This window comes from Muntiacus reevesi, chromosome 2, assembly GCF_963930625.1.
Source record: "Muntiacus reevesi chromosome 2, mMunRee1.1, whole genome shotgun sequence".
Lineage (NCBI taxonomy): Eukaryota > Metazoa > Chordata > Mammalia > Artiodactyla > Cervidae > Muntiacus > Muntiacus reevesi.
In genome coordinates this window covers 55,824,297-55,851,248 of record NC_089250.1, presented here as the reverse complement: position 1 = coordinate 55,851,248, position 26,952 = coordinate 55,824,297, and the positions used below count along the sequence as shown (strand labels likewise).

Genomic DNA, 26,952 nt, shown 5'->3' with positions numbered 1-26,952 from the left:
AAGTGAAACCACATTCTCACTTCTAAGGAAATTCTCTACCAGAATTTTTCTGAAATAGGAGAATCTCTTAAAAGACTTTAGAGCCCTTATTTTCAGTAATGTAAGCTAATTTGGACATTTTAGACAAGGCTTTTCGAAAACAACCGGTCAACAATATCTTAGGAGGTAAGATCTACAGACTCAATTTTTCTAAATCATCACTACTTATAGACTGAATGTAATGCTTTCATTAGGGGTTGTTTGTTAATCTGCTTAATAGTAAGTAACCTTTTGGTTGAGAGAGAGGTAAGTTAAATAATCCCTGATTCCATAGGAGCAATTAGTTATACATACATTAATTTGCCTGCTTTCAACTCAGGTACTATTAAAAAAAATACAAGAGGAGAAGTAGTGGGAGTTTAACAGCCATCTATTCTTTGTGACATTTTCAGAAAGCAAATGAAAATAATCCCTGAAATAAGCCAACTGCAGGGACACTCATTAACTTGATATGCTTTAATCTTGTGAATAGAAGCTGGAGTCACTGAATCAAGAGCTGCACACTCCCAGCTCTGGATGCCTGCAAGACATCCAGGTATGAGTGTTCCGACTGCACCTCCGATTAGCACGACCCAATCTGAACTCAGTATTGGACTACTGAGGGTGCCCTGCAAAACCTGCCCAAACCCTGGACTCCCTACCTCTGTGGTGCTCCATGCCTGGCACAAGGCTGCAGGTCTCAGCAGCATCTTCCTGGGCAGGCTCCTTGGCCATTCCCAAAGCTGCTGCATCCTCAGGACTTAACCCTGTGCTATATAGTAGGTCCTTGTTGTTTATCTATTTTATATATTGTTGTTGTTGTTCGGCCACTAAGTCATGTCCAACTCTTTGTGACTTCATGGACTGCAGCGCGCCAGGCTTCCCTATCCATCACCAACTCCTGGAACTTGCTCAAACTCATGTCCATCAAGTCAGTGATGCCATCCAACATCTCATCCTCTGTCACCCCCTTCTCCTTTTGCCCTCAATCTTTTCCAGCATCACGGTCTTTTCTAATGAGTCAGTTCTTTGTATCAGGTGGCCAAAGTATTGGAGCTTCATATTGGAGCTATATATTTTGTATATAGTAATGTGTAACGTATAATTTGAATGCAGAGTTCCAAAGAATAGCAAGGAGAGATAAGAAAGCCTCCTTAGTGATCAGTGCAAAGAAATAGAGGACAACAATGGAATAGAAAATACTAGAGATCTCTTCAAGAAAATTAGAGATGCCAAGGGAACATTTCATGCTCAATAAAGGACAGAAATGGTATGGACATAACAGGAGGTATTAAGAAGAGGTGGCAAGAATACACAGAAGAACTGTACATAAAAGGTCTTCATGACCCAGATAATCACAATGGTGTGATCACTCACCTAGAGCCAGACATCGTGGAATGTGAAGTCAAGTGGGCCTTAGGAAGCATCACTACAAACAAAGCTAGTGGAAGTGATGGAATTCCAGTTGAGCTATTTCAAATCCTAAAAGATGATGGTGTGAAATGCTACACTCAATATGCCAGCAAATTTGGAAGACTCATCAGTGGCCACAGAACTGGAAAAGGTCAATTTTCATTTCAATCCCTAAGAAAGGCAATGCCAAAGAATGTTCAACCTACCACACAATTTCACTCATCTCACATGCTAGCAAAGTAATGCTCAAAATTCTCCAAGCCAGGCTTCAACAATATGTGAACTGTGAACTTCCAGATGTTCAAACTGGTTTTAGAAAAGGCAGAGGAACCAGAAATCAAATTGCCAACATCTGCTGGATCATCGAAAAAGCAAGAGAGTTCCAGAAAAATATCTATTTCTGCTTTATTGCCTATGCCAAAGACTTTGACTGTGTGGATCACAATAAATCATGGAAAATTCTTCAAAAGATGGAATACCAGACCACCTGACCTGCCTCTTGAGAAATCTGTAGGCAGGTCAGGAAGCAACAGTTAAAACTGGACATGGAGCAACAGATTGGTTCAAAATAGGAAAAGGAATATGTCAAGATTGTATATTGTCACTCTGCTTATTTAACTTATATGCAGAGTACATCATGAGAAACGCTGGGCTGGAGGAAGCACAAGCTGGAATCAAGATTGCCAGAAGAAACATTAATAACCTCAGATATTCAGATGACACCAGCCTTATGGTAGAAAGTGAAGAAGAACTAAAGAGCCTCTTGATGAAAGTGAAAGAGGAGAGTGAAAAAGTTGGCTTAAAGCTCAACATTCAGAAAACTAGGATCATGGTATCTGATCCCATCACTTCATGGCAAATAGATAGAGAAACAGTAGAAACAGTGATAAACTTTATTTTTTTGGGCTCCAAAATCACTGCAGATGGTGACTGCAGCTATGAAATTAAAAGACGCTTTCTCCTTGAAAGAAAAGCTATGACCAAACTAGACAGCATATTAAAAAGTAGAGACATTATTTGCCAACAAAGGTCTGTCTAGTCAAGGCTATGGTTTTTCCAGTAGTCATGTATGGATATGAGAGTTGGACTATAAAGAAAGCTGAGAGCCGAAGAATTGATGCTTTTGAACCATGGTGTTGGAGAACTCTTGAGTCCCTTGGACTGCAAGGAGGTCCAACCAGTCCATCCTAAAGGAGATCAGTCCTGAGTATTCATTGGAAGGACTGATGCTGAAGCTGAAACTCCAGTACTTTGGTCACCTAATGCGAAGAGCTGACTCACTGGAAAAGACCCTGATACTGGGAAAGATTGAAGGCGAGAGGTGAAGGGGATGACAGAGGATGAGATGGTTCGATGGCATCACTGACTCAATGGAGATGAGTTTGGGTAAACTCTGGGAGTTGGTGACGGACAGAGAGGCCTGGCGTGCTGCAGTCCCTGGGGTTGTAAAGAGTCGGACACGACTGAGCTACTGAACTGAATGTGTATGTGTTAACCCCAAACTCCTAATTTGTTCCTTCCCTTTCCCCATGTTTGTTTTTTTATGTCTGTGAATCTATTTCTGCTTTGTAAGTAAGTCCATTTGTATCACTATTTTAGATTCCACATATAAGTGATATCATAAACCATGTTGCCTGATAAGGCTGCCCTTCTCTTAACCCAGGGGTCACATGAGCAAAGTGATGCTCAGAGTACCAAAAGTCCTGGTGAGAAAGACATGGGACCAGAAACCAGGCCCTGTATGAGTCTAGTTTGAAACTTCTACCTATCTAGAGCCAACATCCCTGGGGCCCAGCCAGGTTGCCTTGGGGGATCTACTCCAACGGTTCCCTCTGCAGCGAATAGACCGCCCTCTGCGCCCCGCCCCTTCGCTCCGACCACGCCCCTCCACCTGGCCCCGCCTCTCCGCCGGGACCCTGCGCTTCCCGCCTGGGGACGAGGCGCGCGACCGTAGGGGGCGGGGCCTCGGGGCCGCGCGTGCGCTCGCCGGTCCGCCGTGCGCATGCTCAGTGTTCTCGCGCGCGCTCGCGAGAGAGGATGGCGGGGGCCGCGCCGGGCGCCATCATGGACGAGGACTACTTCGGGAACGCGGCCGAGTGGGGCGACGAGGCGGAAGGCGGCCAGGTGAGGGGGGACACCGGGCGCCCCCGGCGAGGAATGTTGGTCCCCGAAGCCGGCTGGCCGCCCCTGCCCCCGCCGCGTGATCCAAGCACCGCCCGCCCCGCCCCCTCCTGCCGCGCGTTTCGCCCCTGCCTCGAGCCCGCCCCTCTTGTTGCAGCCGCGAGGACCCACCGCGCGGCCTCTTGGGGGCGGGGGCGCGGGACGATGACCTGGTCCCCGCAGGGACAGGCGCGGGCGCCGCCCCCCAGTCGTCACCTGAGCTGACCCTCCGACCACCCTGGGGCGGCCTCAGAGGCGGGTCCTGGGAATTCTTGGCCCCCCGGGCGGGGCGGACACAAGCTCCAAAGTAGAGGATGGAGCTCAGACAGTTTCAAAAGTAGTCATACTTTTAAAAAAAAAAATCCAACTCAGCATCAGAAGGAGGGGAAAGTGCAACTTTGGACTTTCTCACACGTGCTTTACTATTTGTAAACCACACTCTTGGCGCTCTGGCTGATTCAGTCAGTCCTTGGCCTAAGTAACGACAAAAGGATCGTCCATCCTTGACCTTCAAAAGTTTGCTGTGGATGGTGAGGGGGTGGTCACAACCTTTTCTTCTGAAGTCAGGGTTGCAGGTCCCGAACTGGGTGCTTTCGCTGGGCCAGGGGACCCCAACCTGATTCTGATCCGAAGACCCTCCTGAAGTGATGTTTGAATCCCAGCTTCTCAGGCTCCTCCCCTGGGGACTGGAAAGCAGTTGGTATAGAGGGCAAGAGGGAGGAACCTGCCTTTTATTTATCTGTTTATTTAATCTTTATTGGAGTATAGTTGCTTCCATGGTGGGTGAGCGGTAAAGAATCTGCCTGCAATGCAAGAGATGCAGATTGGATCCCTGGGTCTAGAAGATCCCCTGGAGGAGGGTATGGCTACCACTCCAGTATTCTTGGGTAGTCCCGTGGACAGGAGCCTGGGGGCTATAGTCCATGGGGTCACAAAGAGTCAGACACAACTGAAGTGACTTTTAATGCAGGAGGTCTAGTTTTTTTTAATAGTGTTGTGTTAGTTTCTAGGATGGAACCTACCTTTGAACAGGAGTCAAGGTTAGGTGTGTGTGGGACAATCGAAGTTATGTTTTGAAGGAAAAAAGCCTGCAGCGGCATGTTCTCCCTTGAAAGAGGCAGGTGGGGCACAGGAAGACTTCAAAGCCAGGGTGCAGGGGTGCAAAGGTGGGCACTGTTTTCCAGGACCTGAAAGGAGGCCTGTGTGCTTAGTTGTCTGGTGGAAGCAGTGGGTTCTAAAGGGCCTTTGAGAGCTGTTGAAGAGCATGACTTGTTCAAGAGTTGGAGCAGGGAGTGACACTCCAAGATTCAAGTGTTGGCTCATTCCATGGTGTTGGAGGCTTAGAGTGGAAGGATAGAGTCAGATTTAGCTAACTGAAAATCTGGGCTGGTCAGATGCTTTCCTGCATTATCTCATTCCACGGACAAATACTGAGTTGGGTATTAACTCTGCTCATTTTGTAAATGAAGAAAGTGAGAAGGGAGGACCTGGTCCTGCCCACAGTCAAGAAAGTAGTACATGAAGGAAGGGGATCCCACCTACATCCTTTGTCTCCATCACCACTCTAGCAGATGCTGGACCACCGAGGTGATCCAGAAGAGAGACACGTAAGGCATCAGTCAGTTCAATGGTGGGTTGGTGGTTCAAGCATCTTGTTCAAAATGGCCTAGTATTTGTCACATTACACCTTCCAGTTATAGTGATACACCTGGGGCATGTCTGAGGGCTGTCCAGTCAGTGCCCTCATTTTATAAATTGAGGGCTTATGCTGTTTTGAATAGCAGAGCCAAGCCTAGACCCCACAGACAGGGGCTGGGGAGGCTCACTTTTGGGGAACTTGAAGCACGATCCTGATCTGGCCCTGCTAGGCTCCCACGATGGAGGGGTGGACTAGATGTTCATTTCCCATTCAGTCTAACCATGACTGTGGAGGAGGGAGGGAAAGTCACCCAGTTTGCTGATCCCTGGCTCATCTCTTACTGCACTGTGTAAGGGTCAGTTGCACTGAGGTTGGTCTCTCATACTAGTTTATAAACTCCTTCAGGAGAAAAAAACTGTCCGTTGTCTTTCATTTGCTTAATTTTCCTAGTGACAAGTACAGTGCTCAGTACAGAGTGAATGTTCAAAAAGCATCTGCTTGTTGGTATAACAGTGTTAAACTGGACAGACCTTGGGGTCATTGAGTCCATCACCTCCACATCCTCATCCTGCTTTGCCCTTAGATTCAGTGACTGGCTAAAGGTAACTTCGGTGCAGAATGGGGACTAGAGTCCAAACATCAAATGGATGGCTTGTGTCTTCAAGAACCACTTCATCAGTCTTTATTGAGAAGCTTTTTGTGGCACGTAAGAGAGAGTAACAGTGAAGACAGTAATCGTAGCTGAAATATGCTGAACTCTTAACTGAATGTCAGGTGCTAGGCATGGCTTTTCCAGAAATCAGCTCATGGGATCTCACAGCAACCCAGTGGGCAAGGGTACTGCTCTTACCTTTGTTCAGGAAAAGAGAGATAGGTACTGGGCGAGGTGTCCTCTGTGAGATGCAGTAACTTCTGTGACCACCGTGCACGCTACGCAAGCATGGGGTCATGCTGCAGGCCCACTTGGTATGATTCTCAATTCCATTCTCTTGGTCACTTGTCACTTGAAAGTCAGATGAAATGATAAATGTGGAATGCTTGACATGGACAGCGTTACATGGGCTTAAGGTGAAATTTCAGGGTGTCTGTGGTAATGAAAAAAATAACCTGACTCTTTCTGCCAACCACAGGAGGATGACTATGGAGAGGGAGAAGATGACGCTGAGGTCCAGCAGGAGTGCCTACATAAATTTTCTACCCGGGATTATATAATGGAGCCCTCCATCTTTAACACTCTAAAGAGGTACGTGAGAAAGTCTGGCTGCGTTGGGAGGAGAAAGCTGCATAACAGACCCAGAGATGACATGTAAAGTCAGAGGGACATGATGCATGAGTGGAAGGCTTCCAGGGGCCCCCACTTTAAAAGCATGAACAACCCGTCTTCCTCCTCACTACCCCTCATGGCTGTCCATCCCCATGCCCTCTGCGTCCATTTGAGTGCCACAGCTTGTCTGTCACTTTTCTAGGTATTTTCAGGCAGGAGGATCTCCAGAAAATGTTATCCAGCTTTTGTCGGAGAACTACACAGCTGTGGCGCAGACCGTCAACCTGTTGGCCGAGTGGCTTATCCAGACAGGTGCTCTGTGGGGGTGTCTAGGGCCTGCCTGTTCCCCACCCCCATCTTTCTAATTGGATCATTTTTTTTAAACTTTATTTTATATTGGAGTGTAGTTGATTAACAGTGTTCTGTTTTCAGGTGTATAGCAGATTCAGTTATACCTATACATGTATCTTTTCTTTTTCAAATTTTTTCCCATTTAGGTTGTTACATAATATTGAGCAGGGTTCCCTGTGCTGTACAGTAGGTCCTTGTTGGTTATCTGTTTTAAATATAGCAGTGTGTACATGTTGATCCCAAACTCCCTAACTGTCCCTTCTCCCACCCTTCCCATTCTCTCAAGTCTGTGAGTCTGCTTTGTAAGTTAAGTTCATTTGTATCATTTATTTTTAGATTCCCCATATAAGCTATATCATATGATACTTGTCTTTTTCTGACTTAGTTCGCTCAGTAGACAGTCTCTGGGTCCATCCATGTTGCTGCAAATATGGATCACTATAATGCTGATAAATTGGAAAGCTTTTCTTTGTTTTTCTGGTTTTAAGACTAATGTAAGCAAGAGGGACTTCCCTGGTGGTCCAGTGGCTGAGATTCCATGCTCCCAGTGCAAAGGACCTGGGCTCAATCCTTGGTCCGGGAACTAGATCCCACATGCCTCAACAAAAGATGTCATGTGCTACAACTAAGACTCGGTGCAACAAATAAATAAATTTAAATAAGAAGTAAAGACTTTTCTAAGTGAGAATTGAACTTCCTACCCATCTTCATCTGCTTGGTTCAAGAGTTGAGGTTTGCAGAGAGCTTGCAAGTGTAATTCTCACTCAGTTGCTCCCTGCCATGTTGTAGAATTGGAGGGTGTATGTTCAATGTGTCATTTTTAAGAAGTCTGTTACAGCGAGCAGTGGATGATGGGTAATTGAGGACCAGGTATGATTATGGCTTTTAGCTAATACGATCAAAGTAGGGCCTTGCTGGAAATCGGCTCCTTTGAGTAGGGATGACATGGTGGGGTAAGTGCTGCCCAGAAGCAAGTCGACTTGCTGCTGTCATGGTGACCACACCGGAGTGCCTCTTGGCCGACAGCGATCTGTTCTGCTGTGGGGGCTGTTCTTCTGTCATCCTTCCTGTCTGTTTTGGCAATCTGTCCTTGTTCCGTGCAAGCCTCAGAAGACGTCACTGTGCTTTACACATAAACAAGCATCTGTGTCTGTTTTGCCCTGGTCTCCTTTTGGGGTCTTACCTGTATGTTAAAATATGTGTAATATTAATTTTAATAAGAAACTCCAAATCCTAAATGGTTAGAAGCAGTTTTGTAATACATGATTTGCACATGGACTTTTGATCTACTTTCTGTAAAGTAACACGAATTGAGTAGCCATTTTCCATCTCGTTGCTTTCATTCTCTTCCAGGTGTTGAGCCAGTGCAGGTTCAGGAAACTGTGGAAAATCACCTGAAGAGTTTACTGATCAAACATTTTGACCCCCGCAAAGCAGACTCTATCTTTACTGAAGAAGGAGAGGTGAGGAACTTCCCCTTCCTCTACCCCAGTTCCTAGAACACGTTGCTGATTCCACATGTACACCGGCGCCTGGCATGCTGTCATGAAAGAGTTGGGGGCTGAAGTCAGGCTGGGAGACCCAACTTCTGAATCGCCTGCTAAATGCCCCTGCTTGGGGTGGGAGGGGGTCCCTTGACTCTACCACTCGCCCCTATATGACCTCACCAGCCCTGGGCCTGCTTCCTCCTGCACAGGACACTGCAGCTGAAGCCAGGCGCCCAGGGGCTCTTCTGTGATGGTTGGTACAACGTAATCTTCACTTAAGCTAGAGCCAGGCTTCTTACCTTGCTGTTTGTTTGTTTGTTGTCAGACCCCTGCTTGGCTTGAACAAATGATTGCACACACCACTTGGAGAGACCTTTTTTACAAGCTGGCTGAAGCCCACCCAGACTGTTTGATGCTTAACTTCACTGTTAAGGTAGGAAGGATCCTGGAGTCAGAGAAAAAATAAAAGTACTCAGGAATGAGGGCTACCTTGAGTCGGTTGGTTGGTGGTCTGTTCCCTCTGAAAAGATCCTGTGTGCTTTTTTGGTAAAGGTCTTCATCGTTTCACTTTAGTAAGTCTTGTTAAATGTTGAGAAAGAAAAGCACAGAATGTGTATGTTTTGGGGTCGACATGGACTGTGTTTTAGGGTTTGGCAGTAACACGTTACAGAGCCCAACGTGTTCTGAGAGGAGCCTTTACGAGTGTCTGGTCAGTCTCCTCCGTCTCACAGATTAAGCGTCACGGGTTGGGGGTGGGGAGCTGGCTGGGGCCACCAGCCTAGTTAGTGGTGAAGCGGGCACCCAAGTAAAAGTTTGAGACCCAGAACCAGTGTATGGCCCTTCTCACTCCAGACCCCGCCGTCGGCTACCTTCTTGTGAACCTGTGACCATGGCTCATGTGTTTGGCTTCTCCTTTCTGTGTTGTAGCTTATTTCCGACGCAGGATACCAAGGGGAGATCACGAGTGTGTCCACAGCCTGCCAGCAGCTGGAGGTGTTTTCTAGAGTGCTCCGTACTTCTCTGGCTACAATTTTGGATGGAGGAGAAGAAAACCTTGAGAAAAATCTCCCCGAGTTTGCAGTAAGTTCTTTACTTTATGTGGCTCAGATCAGAAGGAGGTCATTTGGGGTCATGTGTTTTCAAAAGCAAAATGCTCTTTACTCTGGAGAATGTCTGGGTCAGAGGTCACCTCCCCAGAAGGTGTAGGACTGTTGGCGTCTGACTCCCATCTGCCTTTGCTGTTGCTGTGGTCACAAAGCCCAAACATGCTCTTCTCTCTGTTCTGCAGAAGATGGTGTGCCACGGGGAACACACATACCTGTTCGCACAGGCCCTGATGTCCGTGCTGGCCCAGGAGGAGCAGGGGGGCTCGGCTGTGCGCAGGATTGCGCAAGAGGTTCAGCGCTTCGCCCAGGAGAGGTGAGAGGCACTGTCTCTGCTCTCTCACCCCCATACCATTGCCCTGTGTCCACAACTGAAGACCCTAGGTCCTCCTGTTTTGATATAACTTTCTCTTACCCATAGAGCTGGGAAAGAGAGCTTGCATTCTAAAGTCTTGCTTTGATGAGTATTTTGTAAAGGATTTGCTTACAGTTTAATTCACTGTATTTATGAATTTATTTATTCCCAATATATTGGGATTCATCAGTAGCAAATGACAGTAGTCTTGAAACAGTTCTTCAGTGGTCCAATTCTTAGATTGTGGTCCATCTTTTACAGAACAGAATTATTAGCTTTATTAGCTAATAAAAGTTTATTTTTACTAATTAGCTTTATTTTCTACTCATAGAGTCTTAAGATACTGAAAAGTGCATGGTTCCTTTTAGGAAGCCCGTAAGCTGCACTGGATCCTTCTTTCCCAGTTAGCTCCAAATGTTTTCATGGGTCAGTAGGTAAAAAAATACCAGTGGGTGAGAGAAATTTGAAAAAACAAAGGGACTCCAACAATTCAAAGCATAAATGTGAAAGGCGGGAGGGAGAGAAGGCAGGGGAGGGCCGGTCAGGGAGCCACCTTACCAATGACGGGTTATTGATATTGTTTCATCAAGAGGCCACGACGCCAGTCAGATCACACTGGCTCTGGGCACAGCTGCCTCCTACCCCCGGGCGTGCCAGGCCCTCGGGGCCATGCTGTCCAAGGGAGCCCTGAATCCGGCTGACATCACAGTCCTGTTCAAGATGTTTACGAGCATGGACCCGCCCCCTGTTGAACTCGTGAGTGGCCTTTCATTTTAACCGTAAAGTGGGACACCTTCAATGCCAACTGGAAGTATATTCTTTTGGAACGTTGGTGCTCCTCTTAGTTCTCAAGTTAGGGAGTGCACATGCCTGTTGAAATGTTCCTGTCCTCTCCCTGGTCCGTCCTTATCACGTCCTCGGTCCTCGGCCCTCAAGCCCCCTGGCGCGCTCTCAGCGAAGGACCCGAGCTGGCACTCCTGCGTGGGCATGTGTGGATTCACCTCCCATCTCATTCCTGCTTTCGTTTTCACTGAGTTGTGTTTCTTTTCAGATCCGGGTACCCGCCTTCCTGGACCTGTTCATGCAGTCACTCTTTAAACCCGGGGCCAGGATCAACCAGGACCACAAGCACAAGTATATCCACATCTTGGCGTATGCAGCGAGCGTGGTGGAGACCTGGAAGAAGGTAGTGTCTATGCTGAGAGCGCGTGGGCTTTCGGGAGACATGAACCACCTCTGTTTGGTGCTGTGTGTGAGTTTTGGCTGTAGAGAGTCACAGGCCCAACTAGTGTCTGAAATGTCTTTTCTGGTGTTCCTGCATAAAATAGCCAAAGTGCTAACTGTCTTAAGGAAATGTGCATCGCATCTATGATACTAATTCAAACTGTAATCTGAAGTGTGACTAAAGAAACGAAACTGATTCCCTAAGACACTGAGAGGCACAGGTCCCTCTGGTCTGCAGTGTGTGTTCGCTGTGTGACAGGAACACTTGACTTCAGAGACGGGTTTGCAGAGGGAAGGCGGAGGCTGGGTTACCCCGACTGCAGGGACACGGGTGCCATCAGGATTCACCAGCTTGCTGTGTTTTCAGAACAAGCGTGTCAGCATCAATAAAGACGAGCTGAAGTCCACGTCAAAAGCTGTTGAGACTGTTCACAACCTGTGTTGCAATGAGAACAAGGGGGCATCGGAGCTCGTGGCTGAGCTGAGCACCCTCTATCAGTGCATCCGGTGAGCAGATGAAGGTTCTAGATGTAATTCTCTGGAGAGGAGCTGGTTTGAATTTTCATATTAACAACTCAAAATATATCACAAAAGATTCAGAGGTACTTACTCATTTGTTTTCTCTTTTGTAAATATATAGAGAGAACTTCGTTTTAGCAGCATGAGTAATTTTCAGATATTTACCTGCCAGAAATCTGTTCACAAATTAGACTAAGAAGGCAGACCAACCAGAATTACAAAAATTGATTTGAAGAAGAGAATCTACTCAGAGTAAACGTTAGACCAACAGAGTTTTGCCTGGATAGATGTGTGTTATGTCAGTTCTATAAGTGCTCACTAGGAAAGCTTACACACAGGTGTCCTCATAGGCATGTGAATTTTCGTCTGTTCGTTTGTACTAGAGCCTAAGGGCTTGCCAAGCTCTCAGAGTGCTGCATTAATGGCTTTCTTCTCCTAAACCAGCAAAGTTGGTTGAGCATGGGTTTCGGGTTCTGGCGCCCGAGTCAGAGGGTGCTGCTCTCATCAGACTGTTTGCACTCATGGCATCTCCCTGGCAGAGCACGTCAAAGAGTGAAGTGATAGGCTGGACTGAGTTGTTCGGTTTTGGTGTTTGCATTTGCCTTGTTTGCCGGTAGGTTTCCAGTGGTGGCCATGGGGGTGCTGAAGTGGGTGGACTGGACTGTGTCGGAGCCGAGGTACTTCCAGCTGCAGACCGACCACACCCCGGTGCACCTGGCGCTGCTGGATGAGGTAGGGGCTGCGAGGCTCCTGCAGCAGCTCTGTGTCCTTGCCTCCCACATGTCTGTTCCGTGCCCTCAGAAGACAGTCTTTGCAAAGCTAGTTATTTCTACTCCAAATGAGGAGTTTCCTTCTAAGGAACTAGTTTCGTTGATTCTGTAGTCTTCTCAGTTTCTATCAAGTGTTCCTGAGAGGATGAGGAATGGGACAGAAGTTGACTGGCCCTGGGAACCACTGTCTTCCACCACGTGTTTGGTGGCACTCCCCTGCGGCCGATGGGGAGCCCATAGCTGCAGCCGTGCGGCTCACGGTGGCTCCCTCTGGCCTCTCTGTAGATTAGTACCTGCCATCAGCTCCTGCACCCCCAGGTCCTGCAGCTGCTGGTGAAGCTCTTCGAGACAGAGCACTCGCAGTTGGACGTGATGGAGCAGGTGAATGGCAGCCTGGGGTGAGATGGACAGCGGGGAGATGGCTCTTCTCACACTTGTCACTCCACACCCGCAGCTCGAGTTGAAGAAGACCCTCCTGGACAGGATGGTGCACCTGCTGAGCCGGGGCTATGTGCTCCCTGTGGTCAGTTACATCCGCAAGTGTCTGGAGAAGCTGGACACTGACATCTCCCTCATTCGCCACTTTGTGACCGAGGTCAGTGCCCTGGCAGCACCCTCTGGGCTTGATGTCGTCACCTTACACCCAACAGTAGTCATGGTGATGACAGTGATTTGGATACTGGTCCGTCAGGCACCTCCTATCCACAGGAGCTGTTATACCTTTCTGTCCCCTGCCCATCTTCATGTTGGAGTTTGGGATGGTCTCCAGGAAGAAGAGGGTGGGAGTGGGGACCGGGGTGGGGGTCCCTCCACGCTGCTGCCATCTGACCAGCTCACAGGCTGTGCTCCCCACAGGTGCTGGATGTCATCGCTCCCCCCTACACCTCTGACTTTGTGCAGCTTTTCCTCCCCATCCTGGAAAACGATAGCATTGCTGGCACCATTAAAACCGAAGGTGAACATGACCCCGTGACAGAGTTCATAGGTAAGGCTGGCGTGAGCATCCCTGGGCTGCAGTTTTGATATCATTGTTTCCCTCTTGTTTCTAACCCAGGTCCCTTCTGTTTGTTACAGCTCACTGCAAGTCTAACTTCATCCTGGTGAACTGACTCAGAGCATCCCCAGAGTGGAGCCGGCCCCTCCGGGAGACCCCTGTGGAATAACCTTGTGCAGAAGCCGTTGTTGAAGAGGCCCTGTCAGTGTCTTGGAAATGGGCTCTGATGGGAGGAAGTGAAGGACTTGTGTGTAAAGGAAAACGTTAGCAGTGTAAGTGGAAAACTTGGGAATGGGCCCTCTCCTTTAAGTCCAGGTCTGCCCCCTGGATCCCGTCTACAGTGTCACTTCCCCTGGTAGTGGACTGGGCTTCTAAGACCCCTTAGGATGTAGTCAGCTGTCAGACCTGGGGTGGTAGAATTCAGAGACTGAGACACTCAGATGAACTGTTTTCAAAGTTGGCTTTTGTTTTTGCACAAGATCTGATTGGTTAGTTCATGTTACTGTGATTACTTTTATTTTCCAAGAACGTATAAAAGCTTTTCTGTGGTGAGAAGGTGTGGATCCCGGTGTCATGTTGTTCTAATGTGTAAATAAAGCATTCAGATTCAGTTCTGGCGTGAAGTGTGCATTTTATTCATCACTTGGGCAACTCAAAATTGCCATCTCCCCCCTGTGCGCCCCATTGATTTCAAGGTGACAAAGGAACTGGTGGTGAGTCCGAGCTGTTTTACCCCACAGACCACAGCTGCCAGATCATCTGTTGTGGAGGTCACATCGTTCACTGCCCCTCGGATCCCTCTTCTCCAGGCTGTCCTCGCAGCAGGAAGCCGTCCAGTGTAGGCGCGGAGCCGGCCCCTCCCCGGTTCTCCCCTCTGTCAACCTGTGTGGCATTTCCACCCGTGTCTCCTCTGTGCTCACGGCCGTCACTGGCTGTCACATATGTGAACATCAACCCCCAGTTCCTTCAAACCATGGCAGCACCACCCCGATGCCTGTGACGACGGGATCCTTTCTGTAAGAGCTGCTCTGCCTTAAACGATGGGGTCCCCAAACGTGCAGCTCTCCTCGATGGCCAGGTTGTAACGGGCGCCCTCCCCACCTTTGTAGGTGCTGGTCACGATCCGCATCCAGCCGTGCTCGCCCTGTGAGGAGTGGGACTGTGTGTGAGGACTGGGGACTCCCCCACACCCCGCATCTCCTACCTCCTGTCTGCTCTCACAGACCCTCTCCTCCCTCATCAGTCCACCTCGAGCTCAGAGAACCCGCAGTGTCCAAAGTCACCCGCCCAGCTGCCCCTCCCCTTCCTAAGACCCCGATTCAGATACCGCTTTCGTGAAATATTTAAACTTCGTTAATCCTTGACACAAGGGGTACGTGGGTCTGTATACCAAGAACTAATTAATGTAGCTAAAATGTTGACTCTTTGAACCAGATGTCTGGACTACATATTACCACCCCCATTTATAGTCGTTGAATAAAAAATACTGACATTTCAACACTTTGACATAAATCATCTTCCCTGGATTTCATCATAATGAATTAAGTGTCTGAAGCTGAATCATTAATACGAGGTCTCAGAAATGAAAATTCTGGCAGTTGATGTGACTCCCCTGGGTTTTTAACCCAACCTGAATAGTGTTTTGAACTTCCCTGGTGGTAGAGCGGATGAGAGCCCACCTGCCAATGAAGGGGATGCAGGTTCGATCCCTGGTCTGGGAGGATTACACACGCCAAAAAGCAACTGGGTCTGTGGGCCACAACTACTGAGCCACACGCCACAACTACTGGAAAGCCCCAGTGGCCAGAACCCGGGTCCCACAGGAAAAGTCGCTGCAATGAAGAGGACCCCCTGCTCACTGCAACTACAGAAAGCCCGTGCAGCAACAGAGACCCAGCACAGCCAAGATTAATACTTTTTAAAAAAAAAGGTATTTTTGAGGAAACCCTGGTTATTACTTAGGAGAACAGAAAATATGACAAGAGAAAGAATGAGATGGTTGTAAAGGAATAAAGCAAGCTAAATGGAAACTTTTAAAGTAGGGCTTCTCAACCAGGGTCTTCCCCACCCCCATGAGAGGTCTGGGGATGTTGTGGTTGTCACATCTGGGAAACAGGGAGAAGGAGCATCTGGCATCAAATGGGTAGGGGCCAAAGAGGCTGCTGAACACACTGCGATGCTCAGAACAAGCTCCCCACCACCACCATGTGGTGCAGAGGCCCCCCAACCTCACATCTGGAGCCCGAAGCCCGAATGCTCAGGGCTGCAGTTCTCAGCTACAAACCCCCCAAAACCATCCACGTGAGAGCAGTCCCAGTAGATTCGTCTTACCCATGGTTCGCCCCACGAGTTCCGGACAATCCAGTACTCCGTGCCGTCGCTGACACCCCAACCGGCCACGGAGACGATGTGGTTTATGTAGGGTTGCTCGTTGTATTCGGAGTAGATGCCGCCAGTGTAATTAGACATCTTGTTTGTTGCCATTATGCCACAGCTGAGAGCAAGCAGGGAGAATGTGCACTTTCAGCGGCCACTGTTCACCACGGTTAGGAACAGCTCAGATAATTCACACCTGACAGTTCTGCCCAAACTTCTGTTGTTACACACCTGGCGTCCCCCCTGTGGTTGCTATACCGGCAGCCCTGCAGCATGGGCTGTGCCCTGGGACCTTCCCACACACGTGTGCCTCCTTCCCAATAACCCTCCCAGGGGCACACAGACTGTTGAGCTTTACTTTTTGATTAGTTGCTAAGTTGTGTCAGGCTCTTTTGTGACCCTGTGGACTGCAGCCTGCCAGGCTCCTCTGTGCATGGGATTTTCCAGGCAAGAACACTGGAATGGGTTGCCATTTCCTTCTCCAGGGGATCCTCCCAGCCCAAGGATCAAACCCGTGTCTTCTGCATTGGCAGGCAGGTTCTTTACCACTGAGCCACTGGGAAAGCCCTGAGCTTAATTTTGAGAAAACTCATGTGGCAGCTGTTTCTAGCCTTGTGGGTACAGTTGGCCAGAAGAAAAGGGATGAAAATGACCTGGGTCCCCTCGACCTGAAGCCTGCGCGCCCACCGAGGGCAGGGGTCTCAGCTCCATACCTGATGGGGCCATTGGCGTAGATTTCTGCCATCATCTTCTGCCTCCCCGAAAGGGAGCCGTAGTCACCGACCTTCCAGAGGGTGTAGTTCTGGATGACGTGGCACTCTTTGAATTCAGTGCACGTCCCGCACTGGTTAAACTTGTCACACTCTGGGGACCACACGGAGAGGCAGCGTGAGACCCTTTCCTCGTTAACACGCAAACAAAGCAGTGCGCCCAGACCCCGATCTTCACTTTTCTAGCTGAGTGCTCCATCCACTAGTTGATAAAACAAATCACCTTGCGCTCAGGTGTTTAAATTACTCTCTTCCTTCAGCTACAGGAGTCACGATAACCATTCCCTCCCCAGCTCTCAGCAAAAAGACAACATTAATTAGCACAAAGTAGGCGCTCAAAAGCTCGACTTTTCCTGAAAGTCAGGAGAAAGGCCTTTGCATAAGACTCTATAGCTCAGAAAAGAGGGTAATTAAATTCTTAATTTTTAATAATTTTTAGTAATTTCCTTTGATTTCCAAGGGGAGCAGCCTTTATAATAAGATTATGTTGTTGGCTAGTGAATACGTTAACACATCTCGGGGGAAAGTTAGCATTTTCTTCATTTGAGGAGGAATCAAGAATTAGGGTTCAAAATAAAGTGCAGCTGTTAGATCTGGAAGACGCCAGCCACACTGTCTCGTGCGTTCTCGCCTCATTCATCCTGCCTCCGGCCTGCAGCCCCACTCTTCACTGCTTTCATGTTACCTATTTCTGCCATAATTTTCATGTCTGTCCAGATTCCTCCCCCCAGGACAGTAAACTCTTTGAGGATTAAACTGTTGGTTTAATTCACCCCTTGGACACCAAATGCCCAGGACACCCTGAAACATGATGGATCTGTGGCCACATTTGCTAACACAAAGACAAGACTTAACTGCATATAACCAGGGGCCGATGAGTTCCATCCGGCCCTATTGTTCTAGGTGGGCTCCAGGGCCTGGCTGAGGGCAGACACGGCCAGTTCTGGGCAGAGTGGGGCCCCAAGACCACCTGGGTCCCCAGTTCTGAGCCCTCAGGGGCCCCCCTTCTCCTTTTCACCCTGGGCACCTCTCTCTGACCCTCTGACCCCTGTGGCATCTACCACTTCAACAAGACTCACTCGACCAGTCTGGGGGGATGCTTTCTGGCTGGGAGTACGGCCAGGAGGCAAGGCAGGGGCACCCGTGGGCATGGGATGGCGCCTTCAGAAGGCTCAGGGGCGGGAGCACACGTTTTATAGATGGGGTGGGGGGGCGGCAGAAAAGTCCCCTCTCTGGGCCCCTGATCATCCCCATCCTCCCCTTTCCTGTCTCAGAAGGCCTTTTGAGTTGGCCCCAGCTCTGTACTCTGGTTACGAGGGAGCTCAGACAGGAGACTTAAAACTACCCACTGTGGGTCTGGGGTTTGGACTCTTTCTCTCCTTTGGTTTCCAAGGCGAGCAGGTTGAAAGGAACGTGCCAGCTCCAGGGACTGCAGGCCAGCTTGAGTCCACTGGTCCAAGCAGTGCCCTCAGCCCAGGGTTATGACTCAGGCCAGGCCCTCCTGCTGCCTGCCGGGTCTCCCTACCAGGCTCCTGGAAACACTCTTCCCTGGACCCACGCTCCACTTACAAACGCTGTGAAACCACTAAAATACCAGATCCAAACACCAGGGCCCGGCCTGGCCACAGTGAGCGCAGGCTGGAGAGCCCCGCCCCAAGTCTTTCTCATCGGTCTTCTCAACAAGGACGCCAGGCCCCCACTTCCTGATCCCCCAGCCCCACCCAGGAGGCTCCATCCCATCCTCCCCCAGGGCTGGCCACAGGACCTGAGAAGCGTGTGGGCCTGGGCTCTGGATCACACCTGCCCTGGGAAGAGGGAGGCGTGCGTGTGCCCATGTGCATGTCTGGGGTGGGGTGGGGGGGGCAGCGAACGGTGCCTACCTTGGTCCTTGGCCTGGTAGTTGTTGCAGGTCTCGTCGGGGATGCCGTGCCGGTGGGCATACTCCCACACCGGCAGGTCGTTGCCCCCCTCGCAGGAGCCAGCGTCGCCGCAGTCGATCACGTGCTGCACAGACAGCAGTGTGGACGGCCACGCCCCCTTCCTCTTGATGTTGATCCGGTCTGCGGGGACAGCAGCCACATGGGTTGGTGCCGAACCCCACCACCAACTACCAGGACAGCTTCAGGGGTGTCCTGCTTGAAGGCTGCTACTGACCAGTCCCCTCTAGGGCATTGGAGAGTCCATACCACAGGCCGGTGGGGTGACCCCTCTCATTCCCCACGCACCTAGGCCCACACACCCCACAGGCCGCTGAGGGTGGCCACGCCCTTTACCCTGCACGTGCAGAGTCCTGGGGACCCTACAGCCAGACCTACCCTAGCCGGCCACCTCACTTGCCACCTCCTGAGGTCATGATCCCACAACTACCCACGCCGGCCCACATCTTGAGATCCCACCTCCAAATCGGAACTCCCAAGCCTGTTCTTTCCCTGATTACAGTGAGCAAGCAGCCAGGTCCTCCACCCCCCAGCAGCCCCCTCCAGGCGCTTCCTTCCTGCCCTCCTGCAGTCCCATGTCCCCCTACATCCCTGAGGTCACCTCCCAGGCTCTGGGCCCACAGGGCTCTACATCCGCCCCTGTGACCTGCCCTCGGCCTTCTGGAACCCACAGCCAGTCACCAGCAGTGCCCCAGCTCTTTCCCCAGCGCCTGGACCACACTCCCCCGGGGTTCTACTGAAGACACACCTCTGCAGAGCCTCATGTGGCCAACCCCTCCCAACCACAGGTCTCCCCAGGCCCCTTCTCAGCAGGCTCCCACAGCCGTCTGCCCTCAACCCTCACAATCCCTCCCCAGCCTTGCTGACCCTCCAGCTGACATCATTTCACCCATTAACCCTACCCCTCGCTCCGTTGTTAATGGACCATCTCGCTCCCGCAGTGCTGGCATAGCATAGCTCCTATGTTGCCTGGCACATCGTTGGTGCTCAGTAAATAAATGCATTCAGTCATGTCCAACTTTTTGTGACCTCATGGACTGTAGTCCGCCAGGCTCCTCTGTCCACGGGATTCTCCAAGCAAGAATACTGGAGTGGGTTGCCATTTCCTACTCCAGGGGATCTTCCTGACCCAGAGATCTAACCCACGTCCCTTGTGTCTGCGGCATTGGCAGGCGGGTTTTTTACCACTGCGTCACCTGGGAAGCCTGCTCAGTAACTACGAGCTGCCTAAATGAACTCACTGACGTTTTACTGATTGCAGCCTCATCCTGGCTGCCGGCCCCTGGAAGCCCCCTTGCCATAAACGTGGAGGTTCTCCATCCTGGTCGCACACTGGGCAAGGCCTGGAGGTGGGATGAGGGCCCCCTTCGCCCCCACTGCTGTTTCCCAGCCAATCTGCACCTGACCCACCCCTGGAGGTTAGCACTTGGCACTTCCCCTTTCAACCCCTTATCCTCCCTGCTCATCCACGGCCGCCTAGTCACCTACTGTGCGCCAGGCCCTGTTCAGTGAGCAAAACAAAGCTCCCACCCTATGAGCTTCATGTGGTCAGGGAGACGGGCCACGCTGCCAGGAAAAGAGAGGAGAGGACGGGGGGTACATACAGACAGTGGGGGGCACCCATGGGAGGGGGCAGGGGCCTGGCCTGAGGTCACCGCCCCCCCACCCCCGTTCTTCAGCTCTTGACATCCAAGCTGGGTCCCAACACCAAATAAGGAGTCAGCTAACATAGGGGCTGTGGGCAGGGTTTCGGGCTAATCTGCCTGAAGTCTTAAAATAGTTTCAAGCAGGACAGAAAGGGGCCCTGGCCTGGGTCGGAGTTGTTTGAAGCCTGAGGCGGGGCAGCAGGGGAGCAGCAGGTGGACTGGTCGGGCAGCTCCGGCAGCGAGGTCAGGGCCCAGTTCCAGCAGAATCCCTGATATATCTTGAAGGGAGAGCCCAGCCCTACGGCCTGATTGTCTGAAGGTTAAAAACAGGTGGCTGGCGTGCTTCTGGGCTTCGGCCGGAGTGAGGGAAGGAAGGCGTTCTCCTGGAGTGATCAGGAGGCTGGGGAAGAACTGGCTTGGGGGTGAGGGTGGTGGTGGAAAGGAGGAGCAGGTGGGGTTTGAGGTGTCAGGTGTCCAAGTGAGAAGAAGAGCATCAGGTGGACATGAAGGCCAAGTCCAGATGTAAGGTCCTGGGAACCCAATGTTCAGAAGTTAAGTTGGGAGGATGCGGAGCCGGTAAGAGGGTCCCAAGGGGCCAGGGAGGCGGAGATCAGGGGCCCACTGTGACTGAAAGCCAGGAAAGCACTGGGGCGGGGGGTCACGGATCAAGCACAACCAGGCCGGGAAGGCTAGGGGGCGGCCACCTGGCCTGCCCACGGCGCCCCATGATGGAGACCTTGGCAAGGAGCTGGAGGTGCGGCTGGAGGGGTTTGAGGAGGTAAGAGAGGAAGTGGGGGCTGCAGGCACCTCTGAGAGCCCAGAAGTGGGGTGGCAGCTGGAGGCGGAGTGGGGTTCAGCAATGAGCAGGGGTGGGCATTGGCAGGGGCAGCCTTGGCCAAGGGCTCAGATGCTGGACGCCCAGGGATGGGAGCGCAGGCGAACTATGACCAGCTGTGGTAGGCGGCAGCTGGGCTGGCACCCTGGAAGTCCCCTTCTGGGGGCTGCTGTTTTCTCAGTGAAAGAGGAAGAGGATGTCTGCTGCTAGGGAGGACATCGAGGGTCGGGGAAGCCATTGTTTGTCTGCCCGAGAGGGTCCACTCCGGTCAGTGGAGGGTTGACCTCTCAACAGGGAAAGGTCAATGGACCAGACAGCCCTTCCAGGCACTGTGTTCCTTTACAGATGCAAATGTTGGCTTGTGACTCCCTCCTAAGATCCCTCAGGCTTCCGCCAGGCCCCTCCCCTGGGCGCAGGGCCCCTGGTGACCTTTTCAGCTTCCCCTACCACACCCTCAGCCCCCTGCCACAAAGGCCCTCTCAGTTCCTCTAGGCCAGTGAGCGCCATTCCTGCCAGGCCTTTGCCACGAACTTTGGGTTCAAGGCCAGCCACACCCTGCCTGCCTGCCCAACCCAGACTTCTCCCAGTGGCTCCTTGGTTAAACCTCTGGCTTCACATTCTCCAGGGGCCTGTCCACCTCCATGTCAGTGAGCGGGGGCCTCCCCAGCTAAAAACGGGGCTCAGCCTACCAGTCCCTTCCCTCCTCCATCCTGAAGGGTCAGAAGTACCACCCAGCCCACAGGAGAGATGGGGCAGGGCCACCACGGAGACCCACCAGGTGCCCCTGCTACGGTGGTGGACCCTGGGGTCCAGATTCCGCCCCCCCCACCCCGCTCTTCACCCTCAAGGCAGCCCAGCTTCTGGGCTCAGGTTCTGGCTGTCACTCACGCTCCCACAAAGGTCTAGTCCCATGACCGCTCAGCCAAGAGCCTTGGTTTCCTCTTCTACAAAGTGGGAGCAATCACAGGGCAGTCAGGAAGCTTCAGTGATACGCAGAACGTTGGCCAGCGGCAGTAGCCACACTGCAGTCAGTCTGCCTAGCACAGTGCGTCAGGGCAGGAGTTTCATAGATTCCAGTGTGGAACCCCCGGGTTGCCAGAAGACCCAGGCTGGTGTGAAGTCTGCAACCCACCCTCCCAGGCAGGCCCAGCAGCCTGCTCAAGCGGTGTGAACCTCTGATGTCCCCTCCTTCCAGGCCTCAAGCCTTCCAGCCCTCACTGTGGCCAGGCGGCTAAGGTCCAGATGAGAAGAAAGCTGGACTTGCTCAATAGCCCAAGCCCAGGACAAGCATTCATTTCAAATATTAACTACCCTGAAAAGCAGCTTCACATTCACATGCCCCACTCCAGCAGGCGAGTCTGTGGTGTGGGCCCCGATGGCCCAGGTCACAAGCTTTGAGACAGATAAGGGCCTGGGAGTTGTTTGTCACCAGGCTTCAGTTCTGTGACCGCCGGGCACGCACAAGGCCCCAGATCCGCTCCCCGAGGCCTGACACAGACACACCCCCCTCCCCATCCCAGGTTGACTCCCCGGGACCCTGGGCTGCAGCCACCCATGCTGACAGGAAGGCAGCTGGATGGGCCTCGCTGGCCCGTGCCTACCAGCCATGGCACTGGTGCTGCCATGCGCCCAGCAGGAGCCGCAGTACTGGGGAATGTGCTGGTTTCTGGTGACACTGGCGTAGTTGACCCCATTCACGTTGCGCCAGTCCCAGCTCTCGGGGAGATCCGACGGGGACAGGTACTCATGAGGCCGGGGGTACGTCCTGGAAACAGACAGCAAAAACAGAATCAGCACTGGGCACCTCTCCCCTCTCCCGGGGTACCCAGACATCCTCCCCAGTGGGAGGGCAAGAGGGAATGGGGGCGACCCATCTCACGCTGGGAGATCCCCGCCCTCTCAGGCTCTGAAGCTGGCAGGGCAACCCCCCACCCCCACCCCCACCTCCAATGCAGGAACCAGACTGCTCCGGGCAGCAACGCCCCAAATGCAGGTCGGCGAGGCTGGCCTGCTTCCAGCACGGGTGAGGCCCGTCCAACCACGCACAAGTGAAAAAGAGGGCCCCCAAAGCCTAGGGGCTGGCCCTGACCCTCAGAGGTCAAAGGAAGCAGGGCTCCTTGGTTGCTGGCACACCAAGGAGGCGGCTGAGCGCGCGCAGCCCAGGGAGATGGGCAGGGGCCCCCAGCCGCCCCGACCTGCGCCCCAGCTGGGTGAGCCGGTCCCCCCGCAGAGGCCGGTAGCAGCCGCGGCCCGGGCGGAAGTGGAGGCCGGCCCGCGCCGCGCCCGCCAGCAGCACGAGCAGCAGCAGCAGCGGCGGCACCAGCGGCCCGGACGACGCCATGGCTCCCTCGCCGGTGCGATCGGACCCCGACTCGGATCCTAACTCGGATCTCGCGCCGATCACCCCTCCGCAGGCTTCCGCCCCGGCCCGCAGGCCCTTAAGGTGTCTGCGCCCGGCGGGACACTCCCCCGGGGCGGGGCGCGCAGCTGCCCCCGGTGACCCGGCCCCGCCCCGCCCGGCCGCCCGGCCCGTCCGGGCTCGGGTCACGCGCCAGGCCTCGGCGGACCCCGCCCGGACCCCGCCACTTGCCTCTTGCCTCTGATCTGTCAGACCTCATTCATTCTTAGGGCCCCCCGCCCCCAGCCTTGGCGTCTTGGGACCCTTTGGTCCGGAGAGATGCCCCGGATCCCCGCATCCCGCCTGGGTCCAGCCTCCAGGGATGATGGGCAGGGGTCTCCCCGCAGAATTGTGCCCCACTCTAGCTTCCTGATGGAGGAGGGCATGGCAACCCACTCCAGTATCCTTCCCTGGAGAATCCCATGGACAGAGGAGCTTGACAGGCTACAGTCCCAGGGGTTGCAAGAAAGTCAGACACGACTGAGCACCTGAGCACCCTAGCTTTCCCTGAGGCCGAGACCCTTTCTGGAGAGACGTTGCACCTACACAGAGAAGGAAGACTGAATCCTTCTAGAAAAGGCCCCTCAAGGAAAATCCCACTTGGAGCCTGAATCTTCTTTCTCCCTGCCAACTTCCAAAGCTGCCTGGGGATGTTTCTGCTAACAAAGCATTGCATCTTCAAACAACCGAAAGCAGAAGTGCGACCCCAGGGGCCTGGGTTTCCTAACTCAGGAGTTCCCTCCTCCCCCGGCTCCTCGTGACTGGTGGTCACCTGAGCCAACCACAGAATGGCCTCCCTGGTCTTGGGAGAAAAGGGTTCAGGCTTTTTGTCCTACGGTCCACTGTTGGTATAGGGTCCTCCGATGTAGGGACCCTGTTCTTACCCCATGGACACCCCCCCCCCCCCCCCCCGCCCCGGTCCCTGTCTTTTGCTCTGCTGGCACCAGGCTTGCACACAGAAATCACAGTAGCTGCCCTGCAGACCTCCAGCCATTTCTGTGGCCGCCCTTGGAAGCCCTGAGGTACCCATGGAATCCCAGTAGGGCTTGGTTCCTGCTCCCGAGAGGCTGTCTCTCGACATGTAGACATGGCCTCTATCCACTGAGGTGTCCTTTATCTTCTTGGAAAGCAGATTCCTTGGTGCTTGCCCCAGCATGTGTCCTGGGCCTGGTCCCAAAGCCTTTCCCTTTCCCCGGGTGCAGAAAGTGTGGGAAGGGAGTTCCCAGCCGGGGTTTCCCCATCCCTCACCTCTCTCCTCCACAGCCAAGGTGAAGCAGTCAATGGGTCCTCCATCCATAGGAGGAAACAAACCAGCGGGGTTGTCCCTGGGTGACCCCAGTGACGTCCACCATCCAGGTGGGGTCTTCCTAAGAGGTGGGTTTTGGGTCTCCTTTAAAGAAAAATATGAGCTTCTCAGGTCGTGCAGTGTTAAAGAAACTGCCTGACAATGCGGAAGACATGGGTCTGATCCCTGACCTAGGAAGATCCCGCATGCCACAGGTCAACTAAGCCCATGAGCTGCAACTACTGAACCTGTGCTCCAGAGCCTGTGCTCCTCAACAAGAGAAGAAGTGAGAAGCTCGTGTGCTGGAGAGTAGCCTCCACTTGCCACAACTAGAGAAAAGCCTGAGCTGACACAAAGACCCAGCAGAGTCACAAATAAATAAATAAACATTTAAAAAAATCATAAAAGCTCATAGTTGCTGAAGAATGACCACAGTGGTCCCCCTATTGTAGGGCGATGAATATTGTGGGGACCTCCCGAGTGCCCATAGATGGTCAGGGCCCAAGAGGTGCCACACAGGACAAAGATGGCCTGTTGGCCCCACCTCAGGGGAGTGCTATGAGGTTTGGGGCTGCATCCCTGATGCTGGGTGGAAATATGCCGGCTTATAAGCTCTTCCGTTCCTTCAGTGTTGGGGGACCTGGATGCTCTAAAGGTGTTCTGGGCTTCTCATAGAAGGTCCACACGTGTGATGTCAGGGCCAGTGTTGTGGGCGTGTGACAGCTGACATCAACAGGGCCCTGAGCACTTGGTGAGATTCTGGTCTGCCAAGGCCCCCCCATTTTCATTTTGAGCTGCACATTCTGGAGCTGGGCCTGCCTGATGACGCAACTCCGTAGGCCAGAGTCTGTGAAAGGGTCAGAGTGGGGCAGTGGTCACGCATTGGGCCCTGGAGAAGGCAGGTTAAAGGGAGGGACGGTGACATTCTCAGGCTGACAGGTGGTGGAGTACCAGGGTTTCAGTGCCCTGGAAGCTATGCAGACTCAGAGGATGATGGGAAAATCTAGCAGGTGGAGCGGGGAGGGAGGCCAGACATTTGAAACCACAACTTTCAAGGCAAGAAGAAGCGAGTGCGTTCTCCTGTGACCCGCTCTGCCTCTTCAGCACCTGTGATGGGTGCACCACATGGAGTCAAGCCTCTGGGCCGTTTCTCCCCCCTGAAGTCGGCTCTGGTCCATGGATATACGTCTGCCTGGCTCCCAGCTCTGAGGGATGAGCTGGCCGCGTCACTTTGGGAGTCCCTCAGAGCTGCGGTCTGTTGAGGGAGGGGCCCTAGCTCTGGCCACTGCTGTGAGGGGAGGGCGTTTGACTCCAGGAGCTCTCTGAAGGTGCACAGATGAAACTCAAAACCTGCTGGGACTGCAGAGAGGAAGGAGTTGCTGGACTGGCTGCCCCGCCCACCAGCTCATCTCTCCCCAGAGCAGGTGCACCTGAGTTGCAGGTTTGGAGACCCTGCGGATATGAAAGCTCTGTCTCTTCCTGACGCCACCACTGCTCTGCATGTCTGGGAGGGTGTTTTGTGGATAATGACTCGTCTTATCTGCCTGGGACAGAAGCTCAGGGAGCCGGCCTGTAACTGAGTAACTGATTTGTCCCTGCCGCTCAGCCGTGCCCGAAGGCAGATACAAAGTCAGTCTAGACAACTCCTGTCTGGGAAAGTCTTCTCTCATTTGATCCTCGGCACAAGCCTGTGAGGTGGGAATCAGATGCTGTCACCCATTTTACAGATGGGGAGACTGAGGGTCCAGAGAGGACGAGAGACCTGTACTCAGACCGAGGTTCATGGGTGGCGGGTTTGAATCTAGCCTGTTTATCTTTTTTATTGCCCCATAAAGTCTCCTGGCAAACACGTGATGCAAGTCCATGACACAAAAGCCTATTCATTTCTAAAAATAAGGTTGACTTGTCCCCTCGTCCTGATGAAGAAATCTCTCACACTTTACAGCCAGGCTGGGGCCGACCCAGCCTCCCCACTTGCACAAGAACATATGTGAGTTTTCATTTACTGTGGACTTGCCTCCGAGCCCTCTTCTCCTTCTTGGCTCGTGCCATGCTGCCTGCATGACACGAGCAGACACTTCCTATTCTCTCACCTTCCTGGGCTGAGCCAGGTCTTGGATACTGCCTTTATCTTGATGGGTGCTGGTGTGTTGGGATGCATGTTTGGCTCATGGGCAACATGGGTCCCTCGCCAGCTGCTTCTCTGTCCACAGTCACTCGGTTAGATGTTCACGCTGACCCTATGCCATGAATGTGTCCCCAAACGCCATCACCACCACACCCTCTGCTGGTCACACAGGCTGGCTTGGGAGGGGACTCGCCTCCTGGGGGTCACATTTGTGAGACTGGCCTGTCAGTCTCACCTTCAGAGCATGCCACCCACCGTCCACCCGGCAGGTCCCATCAGG

General features: G+C 52.6%; 2 protein-coding genes across 3 annotated transcripts; one reads left to right on the top strand and one right to left on the bottom strand.

Moving 5' to 3' along the window:
* The first annotated feature begins 3,447 nt into the window (after positions 1-3,447).
* On the top strand, positions 3,448-13,907 carry NELFCD (negative elongation factor complex member C/D). Of its 2 annotated transcripts, XM_065921686.1 has the most exons (15): positions 3,448-3,555; positions 6,361-6,473; positions 6,697-6,806; positions 8,199-8,308; positions 8,658-8,765; positions 9,260-9,412; positions 9,621-9,751; positions 10,381-10,546; positions 10,842-10,976; positions 11,382-11,521; positions 12,151-12,265; positions 12,589-12,684; positions 12,758-12,898; positions 13,159-13,288; positions 13,378-13,907. In XM_065921686.1, the coding sequence occupies exons 1-15, from the start codon at positions 3,469-3,471 to the stop codon at positions 13,410-13,412; spliced, it is 1,770 nt and encodes a 589-aa protein (XP_065777758.1). In that variant the 5' UTR covers positions 3,448-3,468; the 3' UTR covers positions 13,413-13,907. The 2 variants fall into 2 exon arrangements, with proteins under 2 accessions (XP_065777758.1, XP_065777759.1); XM_065921687.1 differs by lacking the exon at positions 12,589-12,684.
* A 1-nt stretch (position 13,908) lies between these two features.
* CTSZ (cathepsin Z) lies at positions 13,909-23,325 on the bottom strand. Its single transcript, XM_065921688.1, has 6 exons — positions 23,057-23,325; positions 22,463-22,626; positions 18,324-18,503; positions 16,387-16,537; positions 15,629-15,791; positions 13,909-14,441 (listed from the first exon to the last, which is right to left on the bottom strand). The coding sequence occupies exons 1-6, from the start codon at positions 23,200-23,202 to the stop codon at positions 14,331-14,333; spliced, it is 915 nt and encodes a 304-aa protein (XP_065777760.1). The 5' UTR covers positions 23,203-23,325; the 3' UTR covers positions 13,909-14,330.
* Positions 23,326-26,952: the final 3,627 nt, after the last annotated feature.